The 18822-nt window shown below is 42.4% G+C and overlaps 1 protein-coding gene across 1 annotated transcript in view; it reads right to left on the reverse strand.

Moving 5' to 3' along the window:
• Nucleotides 1-6876: 6876 nt before the first annotated feature.
• The window catches only part of FAM20C (FAM20C golgi associated secretory pathway kinase), a 173302-nt gene continuing 161356 nt past the window's right edge, over nucleotides 6877-18822 (reverse strand). The window contains exons 7-10 of the mRNA XM_066576373.1: nucleotides 15826-15935; nucleotides 15262-15343; nucleotides 11338-11397; nucleotides 6877-8055 (exon numbers count right to left, since the gene is read on the reverse strand). Of these exons, the coding sequence (XP_066432470.1) occupies nucleotides 7803-8055; nucleotides 11338-11397; nucleotides 15262-15343; nucleotides 15826-15935 (505 nt within the window). The 3' untranslated portion in view covers nucleotides 6877-7802. The remainder of the gene's footprint in view (nucleotides 8056-11337; nucleotides 11398-15261; nucleotides 15344-15825; nucleotides 15936-18822) is intronic.

An 18822-nucleotide genomic window follows, 5' to 3' on the forward strand; every position in this document is an offset into this window, starting at 1 on the left:
AAAACCGCGTGGGATTTCTCAGTTTCGTTACTTATAAAAGGTTCTTTGGGGACCAAGATCTGCAATGTAATATTTTGAAGCACAGATTTTTTTTACTTATAGTTTCAGAGCTTACAATGTAATTTATTATAGCGGCCCGGGGAAAGTGAAAAAAAAATTCTTTGGAGGCTTGGAGATAGAATATAAAGATCCAGTAGCTTAAGGGGACATAGTAATTTTGTTTGAATTGACTAGAAAAAAATGAACATGTGTCTAAATGACCCAGCAGTGTAGTTCTAAAAGAGAAAAATCCATTCCTCTATGCCGATGAATATAAATGTTACTTTCCAGCCCTTTTGATTCATGTTCCCTTTTTTCCCTCTGAAATCCCTGTGTAGTTTTAAGTTTGAATTGTTATTTCATTTTCTTGGTTTATTGTCGCAATTAAAGTCTACAAATTTGTGCAACTGTTGTTTTCACGTTATATTATTCCTCGCTCCCTGAATATATCGACACATTACTGCTACTACTATTCTTGTTGGAGTGAAAAGCTGAACAGCAGATACAAATTTTGTGTTTTTTGCTGTTTTTTCACTTCTACTTATATTAATTGGTCTTTGGAAATGTTGGCCGAGATATTGGAGGTTTTTCTTACAGCCTGCTTAATGTAGAACATTATTCTGTCATTGCCCACAGTCGTGGACTGAGGTATCTTTCCCCCACCGAGGTTTAAGGCAACCTTGAGCAGATGCCAGAGGTCCACTGGGTCTGGTGAGGCCCGTGTTAAACAGGGTAAGCATGATCAATGTGTGTAGAGCTGAGAAGGGAATATACAGGAGACCTACTTTTACTCCGTCAGCCTGGAACCATTCCTAGCCCTCCAGAGTATTTTATTCTGAGGGACTAACTCATATATACAGTACAGTATATGGAAAATGGGGACACGTGTATAATGTGTATCATGGTGGCCTTACCAGTAGCCTGATGGCACTTAGAACATCATAGACAGTCAATAGTTGTTGATCAATCAACTCAACTTTTAAGGTGACTTTCACAGAAAACTATCGTCCGAAAAATCATACAAACTAGCAATTTTCAGCAATAGTTGTCTTGTGTAAGAACAGGATCCAACAGGGTATTGGGTGAAAAATTGCTCAGTAGTCGCTATAGGCTATCTAGCAAAAAGTATGCAGCCGTTAGCAGCAGTACTGAGTGCATCACTCCACCGTTTGTCCGCTCTTGTATTGGAGTGTGTGTATAGCTAACGCCTGTCTTCCAGTCAACAGATGGTCACGCGATTGGCACCAATCCCCAACCACAAACGGAGGAGTAATACACTCAATGCCACCGCTACCGGCTGCATTCTCTTTGTGAGACAAGCTATAGTTGTTTTGTTTCAGTGAGCTGAAACAAAGCAACTCGTGAGCAACTTCTCATGCAGTGTAAACAGGTAGTCGCTCATCTATCAACAACTGCCTGTTCACAGTAAATGGAGGCGGTCGGAAGAGATCTCCAGCATGCTCCATCTCCATTCACTGAACGACTGTTGCTCCTGTTTAAAAGCACAGGAGTGATAATCGTTGGGATGACTCTCTGCCACATATGCACCCATCAGTTTTCCCATGTAAAGTAACCCTTACTTGCTGAGCAGAAAACAGATTAATCAGGCTGACCACCGCAAATGTCTCTAAGCTACCTCAGGAGATAGGAAGGAATGCAGGTAGCGGTACAACTACATTAACAGTACAGTCCTTACTCAACGGACTCGTCAAAACTATTGCTTCTCTTCTCCAGTGACACACTGCAAGCCAGTCTCTAGGACCCATGACTACCTGTCCACCTTGATCTGCAGATGACAACATGTCTTTTTCTGCTCTACTCTCTGTGCTCTTCACACAACACTTCCATGCGACAAAGTTAACAACCTGCCATGATGCACATTCCCCCCCCCCCCCCCCTATATACCCCCTTCTGGGCTTAATGCTACCACTTTACCTTGCTGTGGTGTCTACTATAATAGTACAGAAGGGCCACCAGCCTATAATGCACAGCATAACATAATTTTATAACTTAACCTAGCATTGTTTACAGTACAATAATCTTACATTTGCACTTATAAAGTCTACTCTTATTAATTCACATATAAGTTGTATCATTAACAGTGGCTATAGGGTTATTTGTAAAGTAACCCAAGTAATCCATCAGTAGCTTGGCTCCTTTGGTCCTTTGGTGGGCCAGTCCGACCTTCATTTAACTTGACATCTTTTGTATAAATAATACATGCCCACTGATCTAGATTATGGGTATGTAATGTCTAGCAGACAGAGTATTTATTTATACAGAGGACACATTTGCTTCATTGCATCTCTCTGTGTCGGTGGTAAGACGTTCATGATTTGGAGGAAGCAAGCAAGAAGAACCCTAATTTCTGAGCACCATGGAATCCCATATCTGTCAGATTTTGTGAAAATCTCAACCTGACATGTTGGATTTTTCAGAACTTTTTTGAGTGTGGTCCTTGGCAATAATTGAAAAGCCGTTTATGCCAAACCACAGACGTGCACCCAATCAACAAAAGTTGGTCAAGGTCACGCAAATCAAGGTAGAAGCTCAGCCTTTATTCCAGGCCAAGGCAGAGATCAATCAGTGACTTGTCATTTTAATCTATGGCAATGCCCAGAACAACTTTTAAGAGACCAACTACTAACACCAAGTCCTTCAAAAACACCCATCTAAAAATCTCCACTGTATGACCAGCTTAAGAAGGTCAGATGTCTACTGAACATGCATGCGTTGGACCTCCCTAGTACATCATCACAACAGGCTTCAGTATTACACCCTCAGTGTCTGATGCATCTGGATATCTGCTTGCAATAAAAGTCAGTTTCCTGTTGGATGGTTCTACTATTTTCAAAACAAGATGAATCAGACATTTCAACCATTACTACATATTACAAACAAAATACAAATTCTTCCAAAATTTACTTTCATCCATTGCTTCCTTCATGGTGTGAATCCAACTTGTATTACTTCCCAAACAACCATAGATCATCCGGCTGGGTCTACGCTGACGAAAGGAGACTGTTGTGTCTTCTGGGAAATGCTGATTGCTTCTGAATTACCAGACTAATAGTCATTATATTTCAAAGGAGAATGATCCAACAGAGAATGTAATATTAATGTTCCATGCAACAGAGGTATCACATCTCAGATTTGTTGGGAAACAGAAAAGACGAGCAAATTGAGCCTTGCTGCATGAAAAGAAAGTCATTAATAATTAATGAGTGAAACAAGCAGACATCATTCTTCATATGAAGGGTCTAGAACAATACTGAAGTGGTTTTATGTATAGAGGTCAAATGATAAAGTGTTTTTGTGCATAGCACTAAAATATCCTGGAACCTATTCTTTACATTAGAATGATTTCAAGACAAGTTGACTTATATTGTAGTCCCGATCTCAACGTCTACTCCACACTCAGATTGATATGTATGGAGAATGTTTATCCAGATCACCATGGGCCTTCCAAGCTCAGTGGACTCTGCCCGGGGCTGACGCCAGCTTTATAAGTACCCTTTGGCAATAGAGTCACAGTGATTCCCTTGTCCACCACCCTCTCAGCCTGACAGGCAATAGATTCTGGTTACTTTTGAATGCCATTGGTCTTGACTTGCTCGATTTTTCTTCAGACTGAAGCCTGCCTGATGTGGATGCTAGAGTACTTCTACCATGCACATACTACTGAAGCTATGGTACCATAAGGCGCCTGCATTGGTGTGAAAGTATGTAACTTGTGATTCCATCATAGTTAGAAATGACTCTTCCCACCTGCTTCATGTAGACTGACAACTCTCTCACATTTTGTGTATAGGGATGGAGCTGTCAATCGACATGCTGCAGGTAGGAAGAGGCCAGCGTGGCATGCCTCCATGACTTGGAGCTCAACTCTAGCACTCATGGGGGTCATGAGCATAGCTGTCTTGGGTTAATGCTGCCCATGGTTTGCGCAGCATGAACTTAGTGAAAGAATCTCTATAAAGGGAATCGGTCGTCATGGTTTTGCAACCTTCACTGAGAACACCATAAGGTAGTGTCTGTCACACTGATTACAGCGATACGTCTGCTGTGTAGATCTGTGCAGTAGTTTTGGAGGAACTTGCATTTTATTAGTAGCAGCCAGGCACAGAACTATTCCTGCATTTTCATGAGCTACAAGCTGGCCGCGCCCACCCCACCCTCCAGCCAATGATTCGCAGCTCTCTCGCTATGTACAGTAAAGCAGACAGCAGTCAATCATTGGCTGGAGGCGGGGTGGGTGGGACTAGCCTGCAGCTCATAAATATCCAGGACTACTGTAGGTAGTCCTTTATGCATGTGCCAATACCTGTAAAATGCAAGTTTCACTAAAACTCCTGCAAAGATATACACATCAGACATATCACTGAAATCAGTGTGACAGCCACTACCCTATGGGGCTCTCAAAGAGGGGTGCAAAAAGATGGTGGCAGAGCATCTTTAGTGAGAAGCTATCGCAAATTTATTTTCTCTCTGCTACACTCATATGTGAATAACATTATTTTACTTATTATATTAAGAAGATTATGCACTCACAATGACTTACTGTAGGATAGTTACATAGGAACAAACTGTGTGAAAGCAACGTTGTGTGTTGTGTGGTGCTGATCAATAGGAAAAGCAGGACATTCTTTTGCCTATAGACTGATAATGATGTGAAGAGTACTGTCCCCCATTTTCTTACTGCAAATTATGTAGGTACATATACAGTGGTATTGCCCCCCAGTAAACAATGTACAGTTAGATAGTACTGCCTCCCTCTGTAAATGATGTGGGCACAGATAGTGCAACTTCCTGTCTCTTGTGACTGGTATAAATAGATATCAATGTCTTCTTCTAGCACCTTATGTATGGTACTGCTGTATTATGTCGCCACCGGAAGTAAGGGGTGGTTACATAATACAGCTGTCTGAAAATTATTAACACCCCCAGCTTCTGACTGGCTGTGGGCGTGTGGTTGGCTGGGGGGCCTGTCACCGGTAAGGCTGGGAGCAACAGCCTGGCCTGTGATGTTTCGGCTCTCAGGGCTGTGGAACAGCCAGTCACACGCTGTCCCCAGCTTCAGCAGAGGCGGCTGCTGATGGCAACTCCGCTCCACTGCCTTCAGCAGCTGTCACGGGCGCCGCTGCCGAGAGGACCATGGGGAGCGGAGTAGCTGTCAGCAGCCACATCTCCCCCGCGCTCCAGGGTTGCTGAAGCCAACAGGCGCACTCCGTTGGCTGATGGAGCGCAGGGTATGGATGTTAGCACTTGCAGCCGGGAGTGCAGAGGGGAGGCCACTGGCAGGGGGGAGCCTGTGCGCTTGGCTGTGTGCGAAGACTCCCACCCCCAACTCCCCCCCTCGCGAACTGTGACAGTGGGGCCGCCGCTAGTGGATATGTGAGGCCGCCAGCGGACTACTGTGAGAGCGGACCTGTGAGGGCAGGTGACAGCAGTGGGGCCTGGAGCTCCAAGACACCGCAGCACACCAGCCTCCGAACACTGACAGTGCCAGTGGGGACAGAGCGCTGTCAGTGTAATGTGCAGCCGCCTGCCCTCCATCATGCTCCCCCTGCGATCTATCGCCCTCGCCTTCCCCACTCTTCCATAGTGTGCCATGCCGCCAATCGGCAGCTAGGGGCCTGACAGGGGCGTTCCCTCCTGCTAAGGGCTGTCAGACCCCTAACTTCCGGTGGTGTCAAGGTACAATAGTACCCTTGTGAACTACATAGGCACAGATTATACTGCAGACCCTGTATCTTTCTCTAAATTATGTAAATACAGTACAGATAATACTGCCTCCCCGTCTCTCAATAAATGATGTGAGTACAGATAGTACTGTGTCCTTGTATAGCCCTGTAAAATATGTAATGCACAGATAGTACTGCCTCCCTATCTCTTCCAGTAAATAATGTATGTACAGATTGCACTGACTCCAAAACATGTGGGTCGGGATCCCATTCCACGCTCCACCCCTGCAGACCCTGCAGCATACACAACAGTGTCTAAGTTTTCTACAGAGTGTTACATTAAATAGATTGTGTTTCAAAAACAATTGCAGAATGTTTACTTGTTACAGATTAGTAGCAAGCTTAAAACCCAACTAATACATTTTACATTAGGTGGCATTTATTATACAGTAAATCAGACTTCAAAGGTTCATTTTCCATTTAAGGGGAGGAGTAGTTTTCTTTTTTAGAGGTCAGTGCTATGCAATAAGAGAACATGATGACACTTATGTTTCTGTTCATATAAAAAACAAAGTCAGCACTTCCATCAAATAACTTAAATGTGAAGGTGCATGTAAGTCATGGCTGCGACAAATGTAGTAACCGAAATATGTGCATCAGCACTCCTACACATTTAATATCTGTGTATGAGTGTATGCATTGCATTGGTGGAGGAGTGGCTGCCATCACTTTTGTCTTGCACTCCCTTTATCCCAGGAGTCTTAATAAGAGTATATAGCTAGTCATCCTTCTTTCCCTGAATCCATTTGGAGGCCTTTGGCCCAAAGAATGGCACCTTTTAAAATTAAATACCCATCCAATAGGGTTCGCCTGGACGTAATGGATGGGCCCACATGTTTTGATCAAAATATGTGCTGGGAACTTTGCACTTGTATGTGATTGATATGGACAGCCCCATTAATTTGATTATAGTCAGCCTACAGTACCAGATACAGCCATTGGACAGGGTTGGTGCCATTTCCAGAAGATAAAGCAGACTTTTTTCATAATCCTATGCATTCCCTTCAAGACAACCATAAAATCTCAGGGGTGGAAAAGAACACTTCAGTTGTCATAGTATTACCAAACAATAAACCCGAGATGTTACGGCTAATTATGTGCTATATCTTTTATTGCACTTTTTACCACGCTGCAAACAAATCACAAAAACGTTGCAAAATGAAGCTCCCAGCTGCAGAATACAGCTGTAATCCATGTATGTATATACAGTATTTACACAAATATAGCAAAAGCAAACATGGGAAGGCAGCTACCTGGCTACAAACGACAAGAAAGGTCCAAGGCAAAATGCTGCAGTCCATTTGTTACCCCCCTAGGTCAGTTATCAAGTAACAAAGCCTTCCGGAAGTGTCTTCAACCACAACAAGTGAAGAGCAACATGTTGCCAGCCTCTGATCTAGACAATAAGGCCTGCCATTTTTATTTTAATGATTAAGTAGTTCATCTCAATGCTTAACATTCAAGTAAAGCTTCCACCGTTGAAGATTATTAAGTCATCCTGACACCATCTACTCTTAAGACTTTGGATTTATGACCTCCAGAAATACAACTTGCAGGAGATACAGTTAAGGGATTAAAGTGATTTTGAAGGCGTCAATGTGGTATAGTCAAGTCAGCATCACAGGTAAACAAAACTATACTGTCCCTTTTTTTTTTTTTTTCAAAAAAGTGGTAGGTAGGTCGTCATTTTGTAATATTATCCCATATATAAATACAAAATTTTTCATATTTTTTTTTTTAAATAAAGGCCTCCTATCTGTACAAAAAGAGTGGGATATGAGTAGAACCCAAAACCAATTCTGCAGGTCGTTGACCGTATCATCTTACGATCGCCCATATATAATATACTTATGTAATAGACATATCATCTAATCCTTTCTTCCTTTTTTTTTTTTTTTAGAACTCGTCTACAGTGGGAACAATTTCATCTTAAATCTGAATTCACTGAATTCACAGAGTAGCATTCGCAGTCTTCGGCAAGACTATGTCTTCTTGGTTGGGGCTAGTGATTCTACGTCACTACCTCTTAGTTGTCTTGTTGTTCAGATCAGAGTCCAAATCGTTTTCGACTACGTTGTCGTAGCTAAGTTTTTCTAAGCAGTCACTGACAGCTTTCAGGATAATCCGGAGCCTTCTATCCATGGCGTCAAGGTGTGGTTGAAAGAGGATCGGAGTAATTTTGTCCATTTGAAGTGATTCCTCCATCAACTTACTCAACTTGTATTCTTCCTTTGCTAGGAGTTGCAGTCGCAAGTATGTAGACTTCTTAATCCTGGTGAAGGAAAAACGTATAGGATATAGTAATTGCTAAAGAGAAATTTGCTTACAAAAATACATAAAAGGGCTCGTTCATAGAATATGCTTCTGATAGGAACCAATTGGTTCCTAAGAAGGGTTCACATTAGAGAATGCTAGGCGCTCTGAATCAGCGCACCTAACAAAAGATAGGACATGCAAGTGCAAACTCGCATGTCGGCTCCGAGGTGCGTGCAAACATAGGACATGTTCTATCTTTGCTGTTATTTTCCATAAGCTCTTATGGGAGCTGGAAAGCATGCTCCACATACCTCCGATCGTGTGAACGGGCTACTTCACGGAGCTTGAAGTAGCCCGTTTACATGATCTTTACAGCACTATGCAGCGATCTTTTCTCACTGCTAACTGCGCTCGTGTGAATGAGCCCAAAAGGCAATGTGCCGTTTAAAGGAGATAAGCCAGCTAAAATCTGGATTGCAAGTTGTTGCCTATCTATGTGGATTCTGAGACAAAGCATCCATGTCCTGTCTGTCAATGTTGAGAAGGCTCTTCAGTCCACGAAAAAAGGGAGAGGAGCTGCTGCAGTATATCTCCTTCCATGTGTCTATGAAGCTGCATGCTATGAGAGGTGTGTTAAAGCAGGAATAGGAAGCCTTTGAAACTCCTAATGGTCCTCTACACAGGATGATTGTCGGGCACCTAAGCCCGAGGTGAGTGTGACTTCTATTATGTTTCAACAGCTTTCAAGTAATTGTTTTACCTTACATTACCCTTTTAGGCTGAAGTCAGATGAGCGGTTTTTTTGCGTGGACTTATGTGCGCACATAAAATCGTGACTATTAGAACCATTGGTTCCCTATGCAGTGTTCACTTGTCCATTTTTTACAGGCACAAAATACTCGCACCTGCAAAAGATAGGACATGTGTGCACAGTCAAGGTCCATGCTGCATGTAACATCGGGTGATGTTACGGAGACTCTCCTCATCACTGAACACTGTGGCAGCACTGTCACAGTGTTCAGTGATGAGGGAACTGTAGTGGGGACGAAAGAATCCCCTGTCACAGCTGTGGCAGAGGATCGCAATGTTCTCCTATTGCTTTCAATGGGGCCGGTGCTGCTGCTGCCCCATTGAAAGCAATGGGATGCAGGCAACCCCCACAGTGATTTTCGAGGAAGGGCTTGAAATATAAGGACTTCCCTGAAAATAAGCCCAAGCCGCTTGAAAAAAAATAAAAATATATATACACATCACCTCTCCAACGCTGTCCAGTTCCGGCGTGTCTTCTCCCTGGCTCCCCGGCACTCTTCTGAGGTATGTTCTCCTGGACGAAGATTTAAAAATCCCTGCCTCCAGAAAATGCTGTGTCTGATTGTCTGAGAGCTGTGTCCAATCAGAGGCAGCACTCAGCCACTGAAGGACATGAATTCAATGAATGGCTGAGAGCTGTGACCAATCACAGGCAGCTCTCAGCTGTCATTCAATGAATGGCAGAGTACTGCCTGTGATTGGCTGAGCGCTCAGCCAATCAGACACACCCCTTTCAGGAGGCAGGGTTTTTAAATCCCCAGCAGGAGAAGAAGCTGCAGAAGAGTGTTGGGGAAGCCAGGGAGAAGACGCAACGGAGCCCCGACAGCAGCGGAGAGGTGATGGTTTTTTTTTTACAGCAGCTAATGATGATTTTCAGGGAAGGGCTTATACTTCATGCCCTTCCCCGAAAATCACTGTGGGGGTTGCTTGTTTCCCATTGCTTTCAATGGGGCCGGTGGCAGTAGCGCCGGGTCCATTGAAAGCAATGAGATGGCATTGCGATTCTTTGCCACAGCTGTGACAGCTGTGGCCGGGGATCGGAGTCCCCTTGTCACTGAACACTGTGACAGTGCTGTCCCAGTTTTCAGTGAGGATGGGACTCCCCATGGTGAATCTTTCCATGCAGAACAAACCTTCCTAGCACACGGATGTCCTATCTTTTGCAGGTGCAAGTATTTTGCGCCTGTAAAAGACGGACATGTGAACACACCTTAGGAAAACAATGGTTCTATCAGACATTTTTTTTTTTTGCGCACATAGGCGCATGCAAATAAAACGCTCGTCTGACTACGCCCCTATTCAGTAATAACTATTATGCATGCAATCCTAAAACTGTGATATAGTACTGTTGTTTCTATAGTATATTTATGTTAGTTAATCTGCTGTGTTTGCAGAAGACTTACCCGTTATGGGGAGCGGTTTGTCTGTTTAGTAAGTGGGCGGTAATGGGTTGGGACTCCCAGCTGATTGTATGAAGTGTTTTTAAATCTATGTGTTTGTCTAAGTGTATCAGATGTGATCAAGACCGCTTGTCGGTGGAAACACGTCTTCTGTGCTACGTGATGTTCTGTCTATAAGGAAAATAAAGCCTATTTTGTACGTAGAGCTGACACTTTCTCGTGTTTGATATCATAGAGGACCTAGGCTCTGTTAAGACCTTTCTTTTGGTTTACATGTGAGCTATAAGCTGCTCAAGTATACACTGAACTTAAGGCTCTGATATATATGCAACTGTATGCTATAAAATTGTATACAGTAAATCACCCTAGAGGCGCAGTTAAAGATTTTGGATCCTATGCCAAATTTGTCCTACAATATGCCATTTATTATACAGGCCCCTTTCATAAGTTGCAGAAGAATCTTTGGACTCAATCAGACACTAGTGCCAGCATAAAATGGGAGTCAAATGCTGGTGCTATACAGCTGCGTCACCCATTGACTCCTATTGTGGAAAAAAAAACTATACCATGGCTGCTCTTCTCAAGAGAGTGCTAAACAGTACAGCTTTGTAAAGCAGCCTAATGTATGCAAAAGGGGCACTCTTTTGGCATAAGCGGGGTCCATTATAAGGTATGGACTAGAGATGAGCGAATCTACTCGGTTCGGGTGTTTTTGAACTCGAGCACGGCTTGTTCCGAGTAACTCACTACTCGGACGAAAAGATTCAGGGAGCGGCGTGGTGGAGTGGGGGATAGCAGTGGGGAACAGGGGGAGCTCTCTCTCCCCCCCCCCACACTCCCCTATGCAACCCCCCGCTCACCCGCGGCGCCCCCCGAATCTTTTCATCCGAGTAGTGAGTTACTCGGAAAAAGCAGTGCTCGAGTTCAAAAACACCCGAACCAAGTAGATTCGCTCATCTCTAGTATGGACACATTTGCCATATACATTGGAGCATTCCTGATTCTCGGTGTGAATAGAGCCTTAGAGATCCACAGTTTTAGTGGGATTTTTGGGGGCCACTTAGGGGCCAGAGTGGTTCTGTAAATACCTGCAACACTGGTTGAGCGGCACCAGGATAGACAGCTCATCATGCGTATATTTCCCGAACCTGTTAAAAGCAAAACAAACCATTGACAAAACTGATACACCAACCGTGTGCAAACAGCATCAACCTGCCTGATGGTTCCTGGGACCTGTTATATGTCAGTCTAATATCTGTCTTGAGTCTATTTTGCAGCAAACAATTTACCATAAAACACTTATTGCAAGAAACTCTTTTATCTTCTGACAACCCAAATCTCCCTGTGAAATGAGAGATGTTTTATTCCGAGAGTTTAGACCCTTTCATCCTCCGAGTTGTGTGAACGCACGTATGGGACTCGGAGGCCCCGGAATCCGCGCTCAGACTCTTCTCATCTTTATTATTCCCTTTTTAGACTGGATAAGATATTTCAGAATAAAGTGTAATAATAAATAATCCATTATATTCACACAGGATCAACACTGCTAAGGACTAAATCAAGGTCCCAACTCCATGGAGTTATGTGGGAACAACCAAAGCTTTAAACATTGATATTCCCCATTATTTGCCACCATTGAGGTTCAATATTTTACTTCTCCATCTGACATTAGGGCCAAGACAATTAACCCCTTTAACCTAAAGGACAAAAATCTATGTCCTCCAGGTGCCACTTGATACAACTAATCTAAAGTAAAATAAAATATGGGAACGGGTTCCTCATTCCATTTCAGACGTCTTGATATATAATATGTATAGTTTTGGATTGCAGGGTGCATATGGGGACGGTTTTGGTTGGCATCGGCGGTGGGTCATTTTTATGTACATATTTTGATTTTATTCTGTAATTTTACTTATTTTGGTAACTCATTTTGTAACATCTATAACCCCCATGATATTATATAAGACTTCATTGTAATTCTTTTTTTTTTCTCATTTCATACTTTTCCACTGTAGCTGAGGCATTCATAGGAGCTGGGAAAAAGATCTCTCTGTAGTGACAATAGTCAGAGCTGATAAGGGTGTGCAAGGACCCTGCAGCTCTGCTGTGACAGAGAGCACCAGCAGTCACATGATCACCAGGTCACATTAAAGCCCAGGAACAAGCGATGTATATTTACCGTGCTTGGTCCTTAAGGGGTTAAAAGCAGCCATACTGGAGACACAAACTTCATTCCTGTGTTGTCCATCTAGACAGTGCAGTGGGGTTTATGCTGCAATGAATGGGGGCCAATTGATCAATGTTTTGGATTATTACAGTCTCTGGAAGGTGATGCAGTTCAGCCCCCTCCTTAGAGACTAAGGAGTGACAAGTGGAGCCGCATTCAGAGACTTACTCAAAAAAGAAACCAATTCAAATGTGACAACCAATATGGCTGGATTTCCTGTTGTCACTTTTGTCAAGATGGCTGCCGCAAGAAAAATGACAAAAACTGTATAAAGAAGTAAAAGAAATGTAATTCCGGAACTGGCTACTGCTCCTGATTTACTAATACGTAAGCAATATTTGTTCTTTAATATCAGTCAATGGAGCTGTGCATTAGCAGAGTGTTCAAATCTGTCTATGGAGCAGAGAAATAATGCACTTTACTGACATTAGAGGAAATAGGGTTGATTTTGGGTACCCCATTCACTTTTCTCTTATGCCATCCATCACTAAAAGCCAGTTCTTCCATACAAAATGCAGAATGCTTCTTAAATGATTCAGCCCATTATAGCCCATTTTTTTCTTTACCGCCATCACCCTAGTTCCCGCATTACGCTGCATTCAAAAGACACGAGCTTTTAGAACATTACATATTTTCAAGGTCAAAATAAATCTTTCTTTATCTGCCTGACACAAAGTGGTGTTATTACCATGGTAACCGCAGATACAATGTTACCATAAAAAGTAAGCTTTAAGGAATCTCTGAAACTAAGTCAATACAACAATCCTAGATGACGGTAGGACTCACAGGCTTTATTAGCGGTTGAGTTTTTATTATGGCACAATGATATATGAAGACGCTTGAATTCATTGGACTCAATAGAAAGTTGATGAGAAGCGAACCCAGGTTCAAGAAATCAATATATCAGTTCTTAGAAATGCCCAATTGTTTATATATAATCTCTGAACAGGTAATGAAGTCGGTAGGGAAGAATGTACCTCAAAAAACTACATATGTATAACAACGGAGACAGCTTACACAATGTAGATATGACTTACTTCGAATAAGATCCTTAGTAGAGATGAGCGAGCATACTCGCTAAGGCAAACTACTCGAGCGAGTAGTGCCTTATGCGAGTACCTGCCCGCTCGTCTCTAAAGATTTGGCTGCCGGCGCGGGTGACAGGTGAGTTGTGGGTGTAAGCAGGGAGGAGCAGGGGGGGAGAGAGTGAGAGAGAGATCTCCCCTCCGTTCCTCCCTGCTCTCCCCCGCCGCTCCCCGCCCCCCCCCCCCTTCCCCCGGCAGCCGAATCTTTAGAGACGAGCAGGCAGGTACTCGCATAAGGCACTACTCGCTCGAGTAGTTTGCCTTAGCGAGTATGCTCGCTCATCTCTAATCCTTAGTCATACAATACACTTATACAGGAAATATACAAAAATACAGCAGCATTACAGATTAAAACATACATGGGCCGAATGGGCTTATCTATCCCTGGTTCATGCTGCCGGTTGTTCGGGTGGCATGAACCTGGTGACAGGTTCACTTTTAAGAAAGGTACATTAACCCTTTCCAATCCACTATCTGACATCTTCCTACATTCTGATTGAAGCTTGTACAGCTGCAATGTCAGAAGACGTCCGACAGGGTATTCTTATCGTCTATTGCCAGCTACTCCACTGTCGGAGCCTCTCTGGCACGCACACACTGGCTTAAGCCAGCAGATGGTGCCGTTGTATAACAGCAAAAAGAGAAAGCCTTTTAGGAAACTCTGAATCCAAAATTATGATTTGAAAGGGTTAAAGAGATCCAGAAAGTCCAGGAGTTATGCTATGGCTAAGGATCTTATCCGAGATGCCTAAGCAATGTCTATTTACTTTTCACGTCACGATGTCTAATAAATTTTAGCTTGACCTTCCTGTTGCTGCATATTATTCTTTTTCCTCCCAAACAACAAATAATTTCATGTGGGCTACCTTGGGCAGATCAAACTGCCTTGGATTGAGGAAGTCCAGTCCTAGTTGGTGCCATCTCTATTGCTACAAAGTGGAGATGTCCCTCTTCAAATGAAGTGCTTTGTTAACAAACAATGACATGGAGGATCAGCTAAAGTGGGATAGGGAAAAGCAAACACCAGATCCTTCACCATTTTGATGTTTGGTATTGGGCTTCTTCTTCCCTATATACACCATTGCATCTGGGCGTTAGAATCTAGTCCAGGATGTCAACCTATCTAATATTGGCTAATCATAGCTGATGAACTAGCCAAGGATACTATTTTTTGGAGTTTTCAATTCATATTTGAGGCTGACTTCACAGTCCCAAATACAACCCTTTCCAAAATGGATTGTCCAGCAAGTTATAGAATATCTGATCCCCCGAACCCTCCAAGTCCCTGAGAGGTCTATTTCCAGGCCACTTCCAAACTACTAGAGGAGTCTCTATTCAATGGATGCACATTCAGATAATGTCTCTGATTCTCTGATTTGGGTATATTTAATTAGGTTCTAGCAACCTCGACATACAGTTACTGTAGGGAAGCAAGTTCTACTGTAAAGCATGCCATCTGCTCCTTGTGCAAGTTGCCTGGCACCTACAAGCCATCTGTCTTGGTCATTATGAGGTGGCTCACTGGGTTCATTTGCACCCAATATTACTTTCTATTAGGGATGCCCTAGTTATAAAAAAAAACATTGCCATCATAACAGATCCTCTTTACAATATGATTGATCGGGCTTAGTTAGTAGTAGTGTATTGTTTATGTATACATCGTGTATGACGCCATTGTGGCCATGCCAATGAATATTTACCCTCGTCCGTTATCCAAGTGAATTATAAATGTTTCATTTCCAAACTTCTCAAAGGTTTCGTAATGATGCCGATCCATGTTGCCTGTGTGTGGAATAAAAAGTTTATGAATACAACTACATATACCGTTTGGAAGTCAATCAAATTCTGTCGAACAGGTTGTCTGTTTTTCACAAACTTTTTTTTGCCAGAATGTTCCCTAAAATAAACAGAAAATACCGTTTCCCACTGCTGAAAATCCCAATGAACAGCTGTAATTTCTAGGAAAACCAAAAAACAGGTATCCATTTTTTTTGCAGCACCCCTGCAGGAAAAATTAAGTATTACATGGGGCTCATTAAAACTAATGGGCTATCCCTTTTATGCACATTTGGTGTGGGTAATGGTAGTCATTCAGATCGTTTCCGTGTTTACAGTGTTTAAAAATAAGGTAAAATAAGTAGATATATGCTTTAATTGCATAGAAGAAGTAACTGTTATATATGACCCTTGTGTTTGATGGAGGGATAGGGGTTGTGGCTTCATGGGAAGAAAAAAGTTTTAATGCACAGAATAATGTATCTTACCCATAAGAAAGTCAAACACTGTCATATCGATGACATCTAGAAGCCTGGTGCCACCATCATAGGGCGGTGTCTGCTTCACTCCTTCACAGTAGTCAGTGTCAACTTCCCATCTGGAAGAGAACATGAATTTTGATTAGTATGTACATAGGTACCAATATTAGGATTAATAGGGTTAGTGTGGTCATTATTAAAGTGAAGACCATACACTATTATGGATTCTAGGTATTTAACTTTATACATAATCTTGAACCGTTTTGCGTATAAAGCTCCTATGAAGAACTGAAGTCAGATTGAAACATGAGGTAAGGGTTGCCTCACATCAGCAGATAATCTGCCTTTGGCGCCAATAATCATTAGGATAGGGATGAATGATTGTATGTCCCCATTCAGGTCAGCAGCACATCTCCCTGTTTACACCTGTGCTGTTGACCAATGAAAATGTTTATGCCTGCATAAAGATCTAATTAGCTAATGAACGAGTGTTTGTTGGCTGACTGTCGGCATATTCACACATTCTGATGATCGAACAAGCAAATTACATTAACGTATGTGCCTGATCATCAGCCTGTGTAAAAGGACCCTTCATGGATTTTCTAGGCTATTTTTATTGATTAATTGGGGTCTGTAGCTCAGAAACCCGACTGATCAGCTCTTTAGGCACCCGCTGTCACTGGCAAAATAGGGCATGGAGCAGAAGCAGATTGCTCCGACCCCTGTTTAGTGGCCGGCACTGGTAATTGCGGACACATCTCCCCTTAGAATCAATGAGAGCTGCGCCTGCAATTACCAGCAGTGGCCACTACACAGGGGTTGGAGCTTTCTTCTTCTGCTCTGTACCTTGTGTTTTGTCAGTGACGCCCAAATAGCTCATCAGTGGGGATCCCGAGCGGCGGACCCCAGCCAATCAGCTATTGATAACCTATCCTTAGGATAGGTCATCAATAAAAATAGACTGGAGAATGCATTTAAGACATCGCTGCAGCATCAGACTACATGTAAGGTCTGTTTGTAGTCTGTAACCATGTGGACACTTACAGATGAGTCTCTAAAGGACCTGTCAGCACAGAATGAGAAAAGTGTTTTTTAAGTAAGAGTATCTTTTAAAGCTGCCCAAGTAGTTTGTGTAACAACAATTTTTATTCCTCTAATACATCTAAAACAAAAGATGAAGAAAGTTTGCGGATATAAAACCTCCTACAGTTTGAGTATACAGCTCTTATGCAGAACTATGTGTCTCCTTGGTTACAAAATACAAACTTTGTATGTAGCCTGATCTTGAAATCATGTTTTACACCCCTTCTTTGCTTCTTTTGTCTACATTCAGACATATAGATCTGCATAGGAGCTGAATACACATAATGGTAAATGATTTTTAACCCTGTACATATACAGTGCTTGGTCCTGGGCTTTAAGCCTGCACTATCGGGTATAAAGCTCCTGCAATCTAAATGGAGCAAGTCGGGGTCTCAACGCTCAAAAACATCCAAAGACCCGGAGGTGAAGACAGAAGTGGTTTAGAACCATTCCTGCCTTCTCTTTTGCAGGTTATGGAGCGCTCAATGGGCACTATGCAGTCAATAGAGAAAGCAGCAGGGCCGTTTCTCTTTTGGTTCCAGCGATCACAATGATCACTGGGTGTCCCCTGCCATGGTAGAGCTGCTGGGTCTAAGAAGAACCAGATCAGCCCTGGGAATGACTATTGCCACTATAGGGGAATATTTCCTGCTGTAAATTCGTCTCCTAAGGATTCCATTCCTACGGATGAGCCAGATATAGTGGGAAACTGCAAGATTAAAAAAAAAGAAAAAGACATTGGGAATGTTCTCAGAGATCTGATATGATGTCATGGTCCCCACCTAGATGTTAAAAAGCTATATACAAAAGTAAGTAAAAAAAAAATCACAGAATATGATGCAAATATATATTTTTTTAAATCCACCATCCATGCCAAACTAAACGGCTGCCATATCCGCCCTGTAATCTGAGACTACACAAATGATATATCAAAAATATGAACAGCCCTAACAATAAAAGAACGCTAACTCCAAGAAAATCTTTTTTTTTTCCTTTTCGCATGCATTAGCTCTAATGAAACAAAAAAAAAATAGAAACAAATTTCAGTGAACAAAAAGTATTAAAAATATTCCTATTTGTCACAAAAAAATGCGGCAAAAATAATTTTCAGACCCCAGGAAAAAAAAAAAGTAGGGCCATAAAACCACCAAATGGGTAAAATCACTAACTTGTGTTCGGACTGAAAGGGGTTAACCAAGACTCTTTGCATGGTCCCTTCATTATTTATTTTAGTTACCGTATATTAGAGCAATTTATTGTGATTTTTTTAAATTCATGAATTACTAATTGAATGGACTTCTTTCTATATTTCTTCGTACTCGCTAGAGCCGCATCTCACCGAGTAGAATTGTAGAATATAGATATAGAGTGTTGGCTGATATCTAACAGTCTGGAGAGCCGTTTCCAGAACATCTAGGTAAATATATCATCAATTAATTGCCCCGATAGAGGATTTATAGGCGAACGCTATGCTGCTTTATTAACCCCCAGGATAAGCACTTGGCTCTTAGGAAAGCAGTGGGAATGAATTTTGCATTAGGGCCTAGTCTGCAGCTGCACCCGGTTCTTGAATAATGAGATGCTCTGCATTTTATTCAGCGTCGCAAATCCATCAGTTGGATGATGAGGCATTTTCCATATCATTCTGAAATCCCGTGGAGTGAGATTCTTTTATTAAGCATGGAACATTTTCCGCACAAAGGCCTTTGCTACGTGTCCGCTCATATGGGCGCTGCATTCGGAGACCAAAACAAAGACTCATCTGATATTTTTATGCCTAGAATTCTTCGTACCTCACGCTGGGTACGAATACACCTTCGGAAACGCAGAGAACGGGACGTACAAAGAGCGGCCATTATCATTTTTTCCAATGTCGGTGAATAACAAAAATCAAACCCCCTTGATACAAATGATGCTCATTAA

This window comes from Eleutherodactylus coqui, chromosome 8 (assembly GCF_035609145.1).
Source record: "Eleutherodactylus coqui strain aEleCoq1 chromosome 8, aEleCoq1.hap1, whole genome shotgun sequence".
Taxonomy (NCBI): Eukaryota; Metazoa; Chordata; class Amphibia; order Anura; family Eleutherodactylidae; genus Eleutherodactylus; species Eleutherodactylus coqui.